This window comes from Pezoporus wallicus, unplaced genomic scaffold (assembly GCF_028554395.1).
Source record: "Pezoporus wallicus isolate ANWC-B61680 ecotype Strahan unplaced genomic scaffold, APGP_CSIRO_Pwel_v1 contig_8188, whole genome shotgun sequence".
Classification (NCBI taxonomy): domain Eukaryota; kingdom Metazoa; phylum Chordata; class Aves; order Psittaciformes; family Psittacidae; genus Pezoporus; species Pezoporus wallicus.
The window spans coordinates 4,242,587-4,259,419 of record NW_026640104.1 but is presented as its reverse complement, the minus strand read 5'-3'; the positions used below and the strand labels follow the sequence as shown (position 1 = coordinate 4,259,419).

The window sequence follows — 16,833 nt, the reverse complement described above, 5'->3', positions numbered from 1 at the left end:
CTAAGAGAAGTAATCTGATAATATCATTTTTGCTCTGGGTTTTCAAAGGATTTAAAAATATTAATTAAAAAAATGCCTGTCAGAGACCCCACCAAATGGCAGTTTAGGAAGACAATGAGGGAGAGACACTATGGATCAAAGATCTTATATTCTGCTCCTGAATTTTCATGCCTTAAAGCTTTTTAGGTAGCAGGCCTTTGAACAAAGTAACCTACATAAAAGTCAATTTTACATAGAATGGTTTGGGTTGGAAGGGACCTTAAAGATCCTCCAGTTCCAACCCCCTGTCGTGGGCAGGGACACCTTCACTAGACCATATTGCTCAAAGCCCCCTGCTTTGGATGCCTTGAATTGAAGAACCTGACATGCAAACTGGAGACTCAGGACACATTTAAAGTTAGCTGCCCATTATACACCAAGTCCCATGTTTCTAATGTAAACTAAGATCATTTCTCCATGGCAAAGCTCATCTTTCAGAGCCATACAAGTGTAGTGGTGACTTAGAAAAAAACTCCATCGAGCGTGTCAAAAGCACACAGATAGAGACCCCTGTCTAACTCCTGTGTGTTACTGCCACAAATACCCTCAAAGTCCTTCGCTGAAAAGTAGTTTCACTTGTCTTCCTCCTATCAATGCAATTATGGGACCACAACTGATAGAGAGGGAGCCATCTGCTTACACTCATACTGGCAGACAGTGGCAGAAACTGGAACTGAATGCACCCACAACTTCCCAGACCCACAGGCAAAGATAACCTCTGCTATACTTCCTCCAATATCAGCTTTGATCCTGCAAAGCATAAACTAAGATACAAAGTTAAAGACATTAATGAGCTTTCAGGATTACCCAACCTTGCAATAACACAAGGCATAGTTTCTTCCAGTATTGGCACTGTAAGCAAATAAAGCCAAGAACTCTGTATCAGTAGATTTTGTGGAAGAAATACACTCAGGGCCTCACACAGAGCCACTTGAGCCCAAGCGCTTAAACAACTAAGCAGGACTGCTTACACAAGCACCCCAATTTGCAGGATGGAGTTTCTTGGATGGAGAACACTTGCGTAAGAACCGAAAATCCTCCAATCCTGAGCACGTGCTCATTTGTGGATGTAATCCCCATGTGCTCAGAAGTGTAGGATTTTCACTTGTTATGCAAGTATTCTGAAAACCATCATACCAACCTTCAAAAGAAACACAAGGAGTGGCTAGAGAGATGCACTTATAGGAAAGAAGTCTTGTGAGAGAGACAAGCAAGGAACAATGAAGGGCAGTGGACAGGCCCGGTGTGAAACTCCTCACACATGACTGAAATCAGCCATCAGCACAGGCTTAGGGGGACAGGACAAATTCAAGGAAGAGAGCTATGGAGGGAAGAACATGCTGAAACCACATACAGCTGAGGAAGTCCCCAAGCTGCAAGTGTTTTGGAGATTAGAAGAGTACTCTGTGGAGGTGTTATACAAGCTTTTACACTACTCCCTCTCTGTTGCTGTCAGAGACGGGACACTGCGCTAGATGGGCTCTTGGTCTAACTCAGTTTCATTCTCCTTTCCTTCTGAGCACCCTGACATGAATTGCCACAGTCTTCCTAACTGCAAAAATAGAGGATGTATTTCCCAGGATATCTAAGGCTCTGGTGTAGGACAGCAGAACAGAAATGCAGCAACAAGCATAGTAAAAAAGATGAGGAGGCCAGTGGGGAGGAGGGAGTGAAGCACAATATGCTGAGCTCAATGGAATTAGACATAGTCACTGCTGAAGCATAACATGAAGATAAGCTTCAAGTTTTCTTCAAGAATGATACAGTAGTTAAGGACAAGATCTTCCCAGTGCCTTGAGTTGCAACGTTTATAACAACTGGACTAAAAGTGAGCCTTATGAAATGACTTCATAAAAAGCTAAAATAACCTACATGCTTTGGCAGCTAACAGGGATCTGAAAACTAACATTTCTTACATCTTCAGCTCAGTAATACTGATGAAAGTATTTTTTGTTTACAGTACAGTGCAGCACCAACTTCTCTGCCTTCTTCACTAGAATTGATAAGAGGCTTTTAGTGGTCTCAGTTTCTTTTGGCAGGTATCTGCTAAAAACCTTTTGCACATTGACGTGGATTTATGCAATGTAACACTGCCATCAAATCTGAGCGCTCTGTTCCTGTTGGCTTCCTCGCAGAAAGCAGGCACAGTGAATGAAAAAGAGTCCTGAATGAAAAAAGATACTTAATGTGCTTAATTTTACTCCTATAAAGACAGTTCATTGTAATTACAAGGAACAATCTAGAAACTGGTCATTACTTCTTACTCCAGTATCTCTAAACACTGAAATAATAGGCTTGTAGTAATGTGTGAAGTTCAGCCCATACATTTAAAGCTTCTTTTCAAGTTGTACAGGCACCAAATTTCACAGAAGGATGCTGAGAATCCATTTTACACTGCAGTACCATCCTGCAAGTAAAGACATTTTGCTCTGCTATTAAAAATTGGGTTGGAGACTTCAAATACCTTCAGAAACCATATTCCCACATTCTGAATTTTCAGGATTGGGTAAGCAGAATTGGTTTATTTTCTTTTCAGGAAGTCTGACTGTGCAAATCAAGTTGTAATAAACAATTTTCAGATCCAAGAGAAACAAGTTTTCCTAAGAATATCTAAACACTTTTAGTCTGTGCCCACACTGTAACCATAGGCAAACTGGCTATAGCATCAATCATATATATATATATATATATATATATCTCAACTTTTCTGGAGTAAAACAGATAAAATAGCTGCTGGAAGCTGTACTCATTGCTCCTTAATACATATAAGTACAACTGATACTACTTGTAAATAATGAGCTGAGCTCACAAAAGCAGACAACAACCTGCCATAGCCAATAGGGTATTCTGATATTTAGCATTTTAATATTATAAATAAGAATCTGGAGATACAAACCTCTTCTTTCGTTTTCTTATTTTCTGCTCTAAGCTCTTCATATTCGCCAATAGCTATGTAGGGGAAAAAAGAAAAAGAATAAAGTTAATGCTGCAGCACCTCCTTTGGTTAAATTAGCTCTCCATTTCATTTATTGTAAAGCTCTTCTGGCTATCTACACAGACTTCTTACATAACATGGGTCATAAACTTCATTAATAGTCTACGGATGAACTGGATGTACTTCTAGAATTGAAGTAATTGGAAAGTGTCTGAGTAAGATGGTGGCTCCTCAAACAATCAATTTCTGATCAATGGAGAGTTAAACAATCTTATTGATAGAGTTCAAAAATTACAAGGTGAATGTACTGGCTTGCAGTCACCATTTTAAAGCCACACTGGCTCAGCTTACAGATCAATGATAGAAAGCACGGTTAATGCAATACTGATACACATGTACATCCAGACCAGCTGAGTACCTTCATTTATTAACATTTCCTTCCCACGAGAGTCCTAGGAGAGGTTTTTTTCTTTAAACTCCACAGTGTAGACATGAAAGGATCGAATGATTTATCCAAGATCACACAAGAACTGAGCTGCAGGGATCAGCAGGGAAGGGATCAACCTCCAGGATACTGGAGGTCCATTGTTTCAACCAGTAATAATATGCAGAACAATCTAGCAGCTACCAATTCAACTTCCACTTTACCGCATATTTTCATGTGTCTTTCTTAAACCTTTTATTTTACTACCTTAGGGATGTGCCATTATTGCCACAACTTCCCAATTCTATTCTTTCAAGTGCATCCCATGTGGGCTGTTTGGTCTTTGAGACCATAGACGTTTTATTTCACTAAGACAGAAGCTGAAAACACTACCAAACCTTAGAGAAACCAACCTTGACACGAAAGAGCACTGTTCAGTCTTCAAGATTTATACTGCAAGAATGAGAGTGCTGCTCACATCACTATGCATCTCATTCCAGCCCTTTTGTATCTCCTCAGATTTTTCCTTGTACCTGAGAAAAGCTATACTAGCATTCAGGTTTTATTTCAAGCCAACTTCATTAAAACCAGATAGAGGGTATGAATATATAGTTTTCAGCTAGTGACAGCAGAGATATTGGAGTTTCATCCTAAACTTAACATGTCTTACCCTTCATCTGAAGGCATTAACATGTAGAGGGGTAGATTAGCCACCTGAAAAACTGCTAGCTCCTTCTAGCTTTAGATAATTAAACTTTTTCCAGTGAGCAGCTCTTACAAATGAAGTTGTACTTTGCACGGCTGTTACATCCCTTTTCTCCCTCCTCCCCAGCATTTCAAAACCCACTGAAATAAAACTAACTCAACTTGCTCCTAGAAGCTAGGTCCACAGCACCACTGTTCTATTTGCCTTCAGCATGCCTGTTACTCTCAGCAGCAGAATTACCTTAGATGTAAAAACCTCATGTTACCCTCTTTTCTCCAAGATCATTTCAGTTTAGAGATGCGTGACTGAGGTACATGAAGGATGGGATAGAGACAGCAGTATTAGCTCCTGGGCTACTAACTCAAAATGCTACTGCTCCTTGTGTGCCTGGACCAGCAACAGGGAAAAGGCAAGACTCTGCTAACTGTATTAACTAGAAAGCAAAATGAAGGAATGCTAGAAATCTCTTAGCCAGAATCTCAGCTCAGCTGTGATCAGCAACCCAGGGCCCTCAAATTAAAAACACTAAACAGACCTACTGAAAACAAAGTTGCAGTCCACATGCAAACTCGCATGAAATCCGATCATTTCAACATGTGGGAAAACTCCTTCCTCCTGCTCATCCAACTAAAAAGGTGGATCTATAGAGTGAGAATGAACAAAACCAGCTTCTTTAAAATGTGCCCTGCATCCCCACACCACGATAACTAATGTCTCCCATCCATCCCTTTATTTTGCCACCAAGACCCCTGCTATCTCCCATACTGAAGAAGCAGGAAAAAAAAAAAAAACACAGGTAGATAAACAGCGAAGAAACCATGCTGATGCAGTTACTCTAATAAAGAGCACCTTAAGTGAAACAGCATTTCCTACTCAAGAACTCAAAAGCTCTATCTATGTCTCTTCATCACTGTTCCACTTCTAAGCCATTTCCCTGTTTCCTTTAGGAAAACAAGTGAAAAGATTTCTAGCATCCAGATGAAGAAAAAAGGGAACAAAGGAAAGGAAACAGATATACTCAAGTTTTTTCATACTTGAAAACTGGTGGTGTTTGCTCGCCTTTAAGGCAAACTCATACTTGTACTCAGTACTTTATAAATGACCAAAAAATGTAAATATAGGTTTGCCCCACCCTTGACAGCTCTCCTCACATGCCCAGAGAACTGAGAACTCTGAATCACCAGCCCTTGAGGCATGGATACAAGAACAAGCTACTGAAAAACAAGGATAAGAACTTACTGGGAATTGCTGGCATGTTGTGTAAGGGCGCACCTGCGCAAGACTGGGATTAAACTCCCTGCTCAGGGCAGCCCTTCCCATTTTACTGTGCATGGCTCCTTATGGAACAAACACCAAATCATCAGCTATTTTATGCTGCACTCACACAGCAACTTTCTTCAGAGCCTTTTTACCATACCATTAATGCAAAACTATTAGGTCTTCCTTGAATACAGCTAATGAACAGTAAGGACCTGATATCTTAAAATAAGAATGTTCTTTGTGGATGGCAACCTCTAGATGATGAGCCCATAAAAATCCATCATTCATATTTTCAGGTATGGATTTATTAATCTAACAAAGAAACTGCAGTTTTTATCAGGCCTGGAAACAAGTAAAATTTCTAAATGACCACACACATTTCCTGCTCTGTGTCAGATTCTCTGCAAAGGCAGAAGATGCAAGTTGGTGGATGTTTTTCCTTTTTTTAATGCTGCAGGGCTCATTGGGATGCTTTCGCACAAAGTTTTTCAAGTAATTGTGTACAGCAAAGGTCTGAGGCCATCCACAAAAAGAGCCAAGAGTCTACATAACCTTCACTGAAGCGTAAATGGCATGAAGGTGACAATGATTTCTGTGCTCTAAAACTACTTCACAACAATTAATACCAGCAGCACTAGGCAACATGTCACATGTTCCAAATCTCATGTTGATTATTAGCTTTAAAACACTCTTTGGTATATTAAGAAGCCTCACTATGCCTTATTTATAGATTGACAAGCAATAAATCCTGTTGTAGAAAGACTTTCCCAAACCTTCTCCGAGAGGTTTCCCAGTGAGGTAAATGATGAATAAAACAAACAAGATGCTTTATTAAAAGTGCTACTGAAATTCCAGAACTACCCATAATTTTTCAAAGAATCAATAATGTAGCATATATTGATAGTAAACCACCTACACTGTACTCATCAGCCTCCAGTGAATCCTGATGAAATGTAATAAATATGTGTAAGAGGCCTCTTGAGATACTGTTTCTGTCTGACCCCAACTTAAGTTTATCCTTAGTAAAATTATTCCTGATATACAGCAGTATTACATAAACAATTTATTAGGACACAAATCCCATTTCTCTGCCTCAGGTTAACTTCACGGAGTATGAGGACAACACCATGCCTTCATCTCAAGACTAAGGAGAGAAAAAAACTGGGAAAAAAAGAGACAAGAACAGATTATTTTGGGCTAACCAAACACCCTTAATGCACCCAAAACGTAATCCCTGATCTTAATGCAAAATACTCAAACTATGGAAAAGCCAACGCTGAGTGAACACAGAGTGCTCCTTCGTAACATGACCAGGCATACTCACCAACTACTCACTCCACAGCTCATCTGGCCAGAAGGGACGGTCCTGTCAACATCTATCAACGCTCTTGATCTGTATTAAATTAAGCAGGGACCTTTGTGTACAGAAGCTCTTTAATTATAACTTAGTCTTTTGATTTTTAATTGTGAACCTGTGTCTCCTGAACCTGGATTTGCTAACAGAAAATACATGTTATCTGAATTTGATGGTTTATATATTAGATACTTATTATGGCTAAAAAAAAGCACATATTAGTGAAACAAGGTCATAAGAATATGACTATAATTCATAGTGAATAACCAAAAAGACACTTTCATTTACACAGTGATGTGGTGAGAGTCTTCCTAGTCTTTTTATTAAATAATTCATCAATACCCTTTCTAAAGCTGAATACCAAAAAATAGAGATTAAAAGAAAAAACAAAACCACCTTAAAAATGCTACATTCGTGAACTTTAGCACTTATATTTAAACCAGGGTGGCCTTAGAGTAGACCCAGAGCCCTTCCATGCCAAAGCAACAAGTAATGCCACTTCAGCATTCCAAACCTACTTATTTAATCAAAATATAAGTAGAGCTGTCAAAGGAAACAAGTGTCATCCCACTATTTATTCTTCTTGACTATGGACCAGACATGTCTTTGCTGGTACAGACAAGAAAAGAGCTTAGAGTGCAAGAAGTCCTTTGCTTCAGATGAACCAAGCTATCCTAATGGAGTCATTTTTTGCTTTAGGAGTAAACTTTTTGCAGGTTTGGATGTATCATTAGAGAGAGAATTACCCCTAACACTGAACCAAAAGCTTTATTGGGAGTGCTGTCACCATACTCCCCATCCCAGAGTACTTGGAAGAAGAAGAGGCAGGCCAGGGCTGTTGTACAAACCCTCTCTCAAGTAGCAGTGGTCTCCCTACAAGCACATTATCTCCTGGGCCTCCACAAAAAAGAGATGGAGCTAAAGAATGAGCACTTATGGGCTTGTATAAAGGTGAATGTGTACGATGACATTATATCCATTACCTCACAATAACTCCAAATCTTGAGTCAGGATATATGATCCCTTTATTAGGCCTAAAGCTTACATGGCCAAACCAGGTCCTGTATCAGTTGCACCAGCTGATATCTACAAGACTCTGTTACCAAACAGCTCTTGAAAAATATACCTGAAAAAGAATATACTTGAAAAATAAAAAAATAAAAAAAACATAGGTGTAAGTATACAAAGGTAAGCAGTGAATATAAATACCGCGAGTCAGTTCCCACATGCTTTGATTTTATTCAAATCTGTAAAAATATATACAAAGAAATGCTTTAATGAGACCCCAAATTTGCATCCTGCAGCCTTGCAGCTTCCTGCAAACTGGACAGGGAAATTAAACACACCACTGCCTGATAAAGCCCAGCCACCAAGCTTACACCCAAAGGCTGGTTTTCACAAGGTCCTGAAAAACACATACATTTCAATACGAGAAAGTGAAATGGGAAACACTTTTAAACTGTAATAAATGAAGTAAACATTGAAGCAGAATGGGTTCTGTTGGGGAATGATGACTGCTGTGTATGAACACCAACACACACAAGCACATAGGGAAAAAGAAATTATCTATAGAGCTGATGACCTCAGAAGAGGATATAGCAGCCAGCAAGATACCCTCCCCTAAACAGAGAAATTCCTCTGGCTATAAAAAGTTACCCATCTGCCACAAAGAACGTATTTGTCAAACCACATTACGAGCTTGTCAATAGCATATACTTTAAAAGTACTACTCTGAGATATTGCTGTCAGATTGGCAGTCTGTTCCTTAGAAGATACATGGTGTTCCCTTATTCAAAGGTTCTGACATATTTTTTATTAAGAGATCAAATAGAGCCACAGGACTAGAGACTGGATATCATCACACTTGAAATCCAGCCAACAAACACAGAGCAAGATAAGACCTTTAAAACTCATCAAGAAAAGCCAGGCAATACAAACATGTTCAGTATATGTGTATTTAACAGTAGCTGTTAATCACTGCAATTTAGCAAAGTGACCAGAAATGTCACTATGACAGTGGCAGCTGAAGGAATTTTACTTAGTTTGTAGCTCCACACATTCTGGTTGCTGACTCCTGTTTTCAACTGAACAAACAAGTGACCACAGCAGAAGATGACTCTGTCTTTAAAGGCAAAGTACCAGCAGTGCCAATTAAACCAAAGACAAACAAGGCAACTTTCCAGGCAGGTAATCAGCTACTGTTACAATGCAGCTGTTAGCCAGTTTGCTGCAGGTTTGCTCAGGTTTTACAGCCAACCATTAATAACACAAGGTTTTGACCACTTGATTTTTGTTTCAGTTTTAAGTCTTACCCATAGGAAATTTAAGAGGCAGTTGAACAGAAATGTGGAAATAATACTTAGAGTAGTTAGGTAATGCTAATATTTTATAGTGGAGCTGCTTTATCAAACCAAGCCATCGCCGAAAGCCAGTCACAGGATTAAAACTCAAACACCACTTTTAAGTCCTAAATATCAACACAGAGATTGTGTTTCTGCATAATGCTCACCTTAAACTTGGTAAAGAAACCAGCCAAAGAATGATCAGTATCAGGTATCTGAGTTGAACACACAAGACTTGGAAAATTCAGCATGGGTAAACGATAAGCACATCTTGGCACACAGACAGCTTCAGTGTCCTTGTCACTGTTCAGAGCTCTGCCAAACAGCAAAGTGAATCTGTCCAGACACGAGTCAGTGTCACAGCTGCCATTGAGAATTGAGCAGAGAGCTGCAAAACACCTGCCTCAGGTTCAGTCTTGCTTAGGAAAAGGACAAGCAGCAGTTGAGACATGACAGCAATCAGCCACGTACGCTGAGACTTGCCTTCCCCTCCACCTTTCACATGGCTTCTCAGACAGTTTAGCTACCTGGTGCCAGGCAAGTTTCTCAAGACTAGAAAAACACACCCAGAAAGAGAAACCAAACAAGGGCTACTGAACCATGTTCTCTGAAGCCCCCCCTCCCCCCCCAAATCAATGAGTGTTTCACAGAAATCTGACTACAGACCATAATGTTATGGTAATCTGGATCCACATGGCACTCCAAATGCAATAAAGGTAAGACAAGGTAAGTGTATACACCCATTACCCCAAATACTCAGAGAGAGCAGGTCCTTCCATCAACTGCATTTACTTCCAAACCAATACCATTATCTACATCTGGAAGCAGTAAAGAGGAAAATCAAGACTTTTCTTCCTTCTTTTCATGCTGCCTCTGTTTAACAGAGCATCTTAAAATTCCTTGAGGAATGCTGTTAGTGTCTACAATAGCCTTATTTTGTTTTCAGTAAGAATGGAAGGGAAACTATATACTCAAAAGTACCGTGTACAAAGAGGAAGCAAATTTACTTTCCTCCAGTAACAATATTGAGGTCACTACTGTTAGGATAATTTTATGCACCTTTTCCTCACTTGTAATCATTACTTTGGGCACCTCAGACTCATCAGTTAACATAATTTAACTACTAACTTAACTACAGTGTGCTGCTTTGCACTGGTTTAGATACAAAATGGCACAAAGAGTGTTTTCTTAAGCTTTCCACTGGGTAATTTTTCACCTATATAAAACTACTTCCTCACCAGCCGTACAGTTACAAAAGTAATTGTTAGCCTCACAACTATATACAAACATCCACCAAGAACAGTGTCTCACAGGACAGGGCTGCCAAGTACAGCTTCTATTTCAACAGCTCAAGTGGATCTGGGACAGCCAGTCCTCAAGTTACAGAAGCTTTCCCTTGAACCAATTCCTGCAGTCCCAGGAAATTTCATTAGGCGTTAAAGGATACTTGGACCACTTGAGCAAAAGACTCACAGACACTGGAACTGAAACCCCAGTATAACCAATTTCAACAGGTTAGGATTTCGCTAAAGAATAACCCAAACTTGCCTTTTTTTGCAACTTATTATTATCATTTTAGCAACTGTCCTTTTGGCACAGACAACTCCTCTGGAAACAGTTGGAAAGAAAACTCAGATTTTTAGCCTTATTTTTTGCTCCCGTATTATTAAAACACACATCTGTAAGATAATCATGAATTTTACACCCACTGACATCCTTCTAAGTCACAATCTATCCAGTGCAGCTGGTAATCATGAATTTACAATGCTGAGTATATGGGAACAACCAATAAAAATAAGTTCGCAAATAGCTTGCAAATATCCAGCTGTAATGTGGTTAAGAAAAGCTTTGGCTGTATAGCAAAAGTGACCAAGTGCAGTAATGGTCAGAATGAACGGGGCACTACCCACATTCCCGTAATTTCACTTTTACACAACTTTGTCCAACATGTCCATTCCAAACAGCTCCTCCCAGGCTATGGGAGATCAGGCGAATGCAGCTGAGCGAACTACCAGCTGCAAATTAAAGTGCTGGTACACTGCACCTACTGTGGATGAAGCTGTGAGACAGGAGGCACACCAATGCCTTGATGCACACTCACAAGCAGATGTTCACAGTTCAAACAGCCAGTAATGCCGGTTCTTCAGATGTTGCCTACACACTTAACCAGGGTAGAAACTTTGCTGGAACAACTTGGTTTGGGGGTAGACTGATCAGGGATGTTAAAAAATGGGCTACGCTTCAAGCATCCAGGGTTATTTCCATGCCCTTTCTTACAGAATACAGACTATTACAGTGGTTTAGTTTCTAAGCCAAGCTACCCACTCACGAAGCTGAACACTTACACAGCTGAAGTACTGGACTTTCCAACTAAAGCACCAAGGGTGATTCACATGGGGAACCAAACCAGCCCACAACAAGCACTTCCTTTCATTTACACCCTAACTATAAAGGCTCTACAGAAGCTCATGGCGTATCAGGGCAAGCCTCAAGCTATCGGAGGGAAGTTTGCACATGGATGGGGAGCAGATAGAGGGTGTTGATGGGCTGGGTTAGCATCAGATGCCGCAATGCTGAGCAGCAGACAGGACGTGATACCAGGCCAGGTAAAGCCTAAAGTGCCCTCATTCCACATGAAGCTCAGCTCCACAGACAACGAGGCACATGGACTTCACCCCTGGAGCTGGGCCAGACAACGAAGCTCACCAGTGCCACCAGCCAGGGTATCAACATCAGCCACCAGCCTGACCATGGGTAGAAGGTTGGGATGACAGCAACGACAGCCCGTGTGCCACAGCCCTCACCCTGCTCACCATCACCCACCACGATGCCCACGCTCACTCGGCGACAGCCGAGCTCACCTGCGGGGAGGCGAGGCAGCAGATTCATTCCCTTGAGGCTCTTTTATCCCCTCTTCATGGACGGAGAAGGGGGCCTGGCTTCGAGAGGGGGTCGGGGGACGCCCAGGCCCCGGCCACCCCCGGCGCAGGCCGCGCCGCCCTTACAGCCCCGGCCCCCCTCTCCGCCTCACACCGCCCCGCGGGGGCCACGCTCCCACCGGCCGAGCACCGGGCCCGCGGCGGCGGAGAGGAGGGGAGGGGATGTAGAAAGGGGGGTGGGAAAGAGCCGCGGCACCGCCCGCCCCTACCTTGGTCCTTGAGGCTGGCGAGCAGCTCCAGCTGCTTCTCCTCATCGGAGCTGTTCATCCTGCCCGGCCGCCCCGCTCCACCTCACCTAGCGCGGCTTCACCTGGCAGCGGGCGGGCGGGAGGCGGCCGGAGCCCCGGGGCGCGGCGGGCGCGGCGAGCAGCCCGGCCCGCTCTGCACATGCCCAGACTCCCGCGGCGCCCCAGTGAGCATGTGCGGGGGTGCGGGCACGGCGGCACCTCAGCCTGCGGGCGGGCACCGGTGGCAGGACCGTGCACCGCGGCCCCTTCCCTTCCGCTGCTGCTCCTCCGGCCGGACGGGGCACCGGAGGGCGCTTAACAAGGGGGTATGAGGGGAAGACCCATCAACAGGCCACCGGTCAGGGGAGACCCAGGTACTTGTAGCCCCCTTGGCACAGTCAACGTGCCAGCCCCCGTCACGCTGGCACAGACGGGCAGTGAAGGCCTTAAACTCCAGACCCAGGGCAAGACCCACCTATGGATGCCCCAAAAGCAGTGAGGAAGCTCTCCTGCACTGCTGCGGGTGCCTGTGGGTTTAGTAAGTAAGCCGCTTTGCACAGTTTGCATGGGGCAGCTTTGCACTTGGGGTTCATGCCCTGGCCGGAGGAGTGGTGAGAGGACATAAGGTGGTGGTATGGAGGACATTGAGTGCTGTGGTGTGAAGAAAGCTAAAAGGCTTTAAAAGAAAACGAATTGGAAGGTTGCAAGTATTGTTTGTGGGGATATAAGGGAATCAGCTGCATGGCAGTTCCAGCGTCCAGCACTTAAGGACAGCTTTGGAACAACATGAGGACAAAGGGCTTTGACAGGGACCCTGCTGTGTGCATCTCAGAAGAACACAGTTCTCTGCTGTTCTTCCTTACCTGTCTTACCTTATTTACCTACTCACCTTTACTACTTCTTCCAGTGCCTAAAGGGTCCTACAGGAAGCCTGGAGAGAGACTTCTGACAAGGGCCTGTAGGGACAGGCCAAGGGGAATGGCTTTAACCTGCCCGAGGGGAGTCTGAGATGAGCTCTTAGGCAGAAGCTCTTCCCTGTGAGGGTGCTGAGGCGCTGGCACAGGGTACCCAGAGAAGCTGTGGCTGCCCCATCCCTGGCAGTGTTCAAGGCCAGGTTGGATACAGGGGCTTGGAGCAAGCTGCTCTAGTGGAAGGTGTCCCTGCCTGTGTCAGAGGGTTGAGGCTGGATGCACTTTAAGGTTCTTTCCAACCCAAAGCAGTCTGTTTCTATGACTCTCTGATGATCCCTGTGTGAAAAAGAAGGGGATCCAGTGATGATCTCTCTGTTAAAATGGTTACCTTACCCAGCTTATCCCAAGGCTGACATAGAGAGCACTGCAGAAATTGTTTCTGCCTCTGTTTTTGGCTGAGCTTCAGTAGCAATCAGCTGAGTGGCAACTATCTTAAGAATTGCATGGGTGAAGGTACAATTCATACACCTCACTACCTCCTTGGCAAATACCTGTGGTTCACCTTGGCAGGCAGGTCAGAAAACAGCCTTGCCATAGACGTGGCAACATTAGTTAGAAGTATCTGGGAAGGAAAGGAAAAAGACCTCACTACAAAGCGTTGCTCTGTCCTCCTTCCTCCCAGACCACATCCTTTAGTCTTCTCATGCTGACCTAGTAAACCTTTAAAACCTGAAGAGATTCCATATTGATGCTTTACAGCGTTATCTGTCCTAGAGGTAGTTGCTAACACATGTAGCATCCTGGAAAGAAGCCAGGAGATCCATGTGAGCTATACTGGTGTCTCATGAGCGTGGTATGCTCATGTAAGGCAAAGGAGTTCTTATGCTAGTCAGCTTATTTTGAACTAGTCAGCACAAAATACGTTTAACTGTACCAGATGGAAAGGTATAAATTCGTACTTCAGGAGGTGGAGTCATACGTAAAGGATGGGCAATCATCTTGGAAAAACAAAGGCTTTGTAGAGGAAGTGGGAGGCAAAGTGCAAGTAATTACATACGTGATGCCAGTAAGGTACTGCAAGGAAAGAATGGGATATACACTGACAGCAGGGGAAAAAAAATCCTCTATGACATTGACAAGACCAAAATAAAGTTACTGTATCCAGTTCTTCAAGAGATGGTACAGAGACATGTATGGAGAAAGCACAAGAGGAATAAAATAACCTAAGGTTTGAGGGGAGTTCTTTGCAATGAGACACATCAAACCCTTGATCTTTTTAACTGAGCAAAAAGGAAACAAATGTGGTTATGTTTATTTCACAGGAGAAAATCCTCAGTACTTGAGGGGTTTCCAGCCTAGTAGAAAAGAGTCAACCAGAATCTGTGCCTGTAACCAGAAGCTGAACGTAAGAACTACAAATAAAGTCACACATCAGTAAATGCCTCCGTTTGAAGGAACAGAGGTCCTATTTAGGTCCTTAGAGTCCTGGGCTGACCTTGACTTCAAATAGTCCCCATGTTAAGTCAGAGCAGCTTTACCAGTGTTTAACTTTTTCATGTCCTTTCTTGGGCTGCCTGTTGGCTTCCCTTCAACCACAGGTCTCATTCCAAGTCCCTCTTCCCATTGCTGATATCATCCCCCTCTGTTTCCTAACCGATTTCTTTCATGCAGTGCAATGGCACAGTTTGCAAAGCAGTCATTGTAGAGTTGCTTATCCCTGCACCATGCCAAGGCACCGGACATTTTCATCTTGCAACAATGTTCTATCTGTTGTACACAGCCAGAACAGGGCATAACATCTCTTTGATATCTGCAGAGACAGTAAGTTGATTCTTTCATTATTTTATTTATTTATTCTCATTAAAGCATTATGGCTCTCTCAAAAGAATCCCCTTCCATGGTGCCTATGTTGCAGCTTTGTCATTCTTCTTACTGCTATTATTCACTTAGACCTACATCGAGTTACAGTACCTTGAAAAGTAAGTATTTAAAACAAGAATGTCCTTGTTGCAGACCCATCTGGTTGCAATAGTAGGATGGGTGCCATTACATTATTCCCCAAATACGTTAATCAGTCAGGTATTAAGTGTTGCTTTTTCTAAATTAGCAGACAACTGAAAAATTAACTCCATTGTATTTGCTAATAGATTCCCATATGCTCTAAGGACTTAATGCCTCCAGAAGTCTTTCCATGGATCATGAATTCAGTTCCTTGTTTCAGGGTTATTTTAGATGAGACTTAGCGTGTAATGTGGTATGAGTATGAGAGTTAGTCTGTAATATAACATCTACACTGTGATTTGATAACTGATGCTGTAAACCATTAAGATCATAAAAGGCCTGAGCAGGTGATACAAGCACCTGATGTGGGATTTCACAATGTTTAAATAGGCACTGTGTAGTAATTACTTCCTCTATCAGAGAAAAGCAACACTGTACTTTGAACACACATAACCAGTTTCTAGTGACAGCATTTCAAGAACACTATTATTCTTTTGTTAAATGGGAAAGCTGAGACTACAGGTGTCTTAAAATTTGTCCAGTACACATCAGTGCCAGTGTTGGGGAAAAAAATCAAGGATTGAGTCACTTTCTACTGGACATGATGCATCATAGATAACCCATGTCTTTTTGGAGACAAAAATTTAGATGAATTCACCATATCTTTACATTACACCCATATGTGCCTGTTCTTCCAAGACCAGGAATAGTTTTGTCACAGCCTGTACAACATTTTGAGAATCACAAATTTTACTTGGTAGGAAGATGGAAGAAAAACACAATAGGGAAGGCTAGAGGCACTGTAGAAACTGGGATTGGAATTCAGCTCTTGCCCAAGCAGAGCAGTGATTTAAACTGGGTGTCATTCTGCATAGTGCTGTTATGAAACAGTGATAATCAAATGCATCAGTAAAATAAGTGCCTCATTTCTGGACGTTTGAGCAAATTAAGGTAATGTGGCTCTTAAAAAAGACAAAATATGGAATATTAATGTGTGTGGATTCATCCTGCTGTAATGACTCTGGCGAGACATCATGCAGAGTAACATGCCGGCTCCTACTGCCACACATCAGATAGAAACACAGACCTGTCTGGAAGAGACTGCAGAGAGCCTACAATGAGAGCAATCAGTTCTAAATGTAATCTAGACCTGTGAGAAGAATGTGTGTGGTTGGGGGGATTATTTCCTGTAAGGAAAACCGAGGGAAAGAATAAAGAAGGTCTTGATTTCACAAAATAAAAAAATAACTGTTAATAAGCTGCCCTCAGAATCAGTGGAAAATCAGTGCAGGGTTTAAACTGTAAGAGGGAAGACAGTTCCATTAGTAAAGATTTTATTAGTGGAAGCACTGAAATAAGCTACAAAGAGGGAAGGTGAAATCTTCACAAGTTTCTGAGAAGTCTGAGTGACCTGTGAGGATTTGCCCTTCTGACAATCAACAGAGGTGACAGGACTGAGAGCAAAGGTGCCACTCCTGCTCCTTCGTACCTCCAGTTCCCATCATCCACACCAAGACTAAATTCACAAGAGGTCACCCCTTCCATCTTTCTAAGTCTTTGCAGGAAGTCTCATATCTCCAGGCAGGTCCACCTATACCCAGGAGCTGGTGATGGACTCTAAATTCAAGGAAGGATGGGAGAGAAATATAGAGCTGAATATAGAGCAATACCTCTTCCCTGCTGAAGCTCTCAATG

At 42.6% G+C, this 16,833-nt stretch overlaps 1 protein-coding gene across 5 annotated transcripts in view; it reads right to left on the bottom strand.

Moving 5' to 3' along the window:
* The window catches only part of SHTN1 (shootin 1), a 65,620-nt gene extending 53,223 nt beyond the window's left edge, over positions 1-12,397 (bottom strand). For 2 of the 5 annotated variants that reach the window (XM_057417260.1, XM_057417262.1), the window contains exons 1-2: positions 12,209-12,395; positions 2,936-2,988 (exon numbers count right to left, since the gene is read on the bottom strand). In XM_057417260.1, the coding sequence (XP_057273243.1) occupies positions 2,936-2,988; positions 12,209-12,266 (111 nt within the window). In that variant the 5' untranslated portion in view covers positions 12,267-12,395. Of the gene's footprint in view, positions 1-2,935; positions 2,989-11,901; positions 11,923-12,208 lie in introns of those variants that run through there. The other 3 variants (XM_057417266.1, XM_057417263.1, XM_057417264.1) reach the window with 3 other exon arrangements.
* Positions 12,398-16,833: the final 4,436 nt, after the last annotated feature.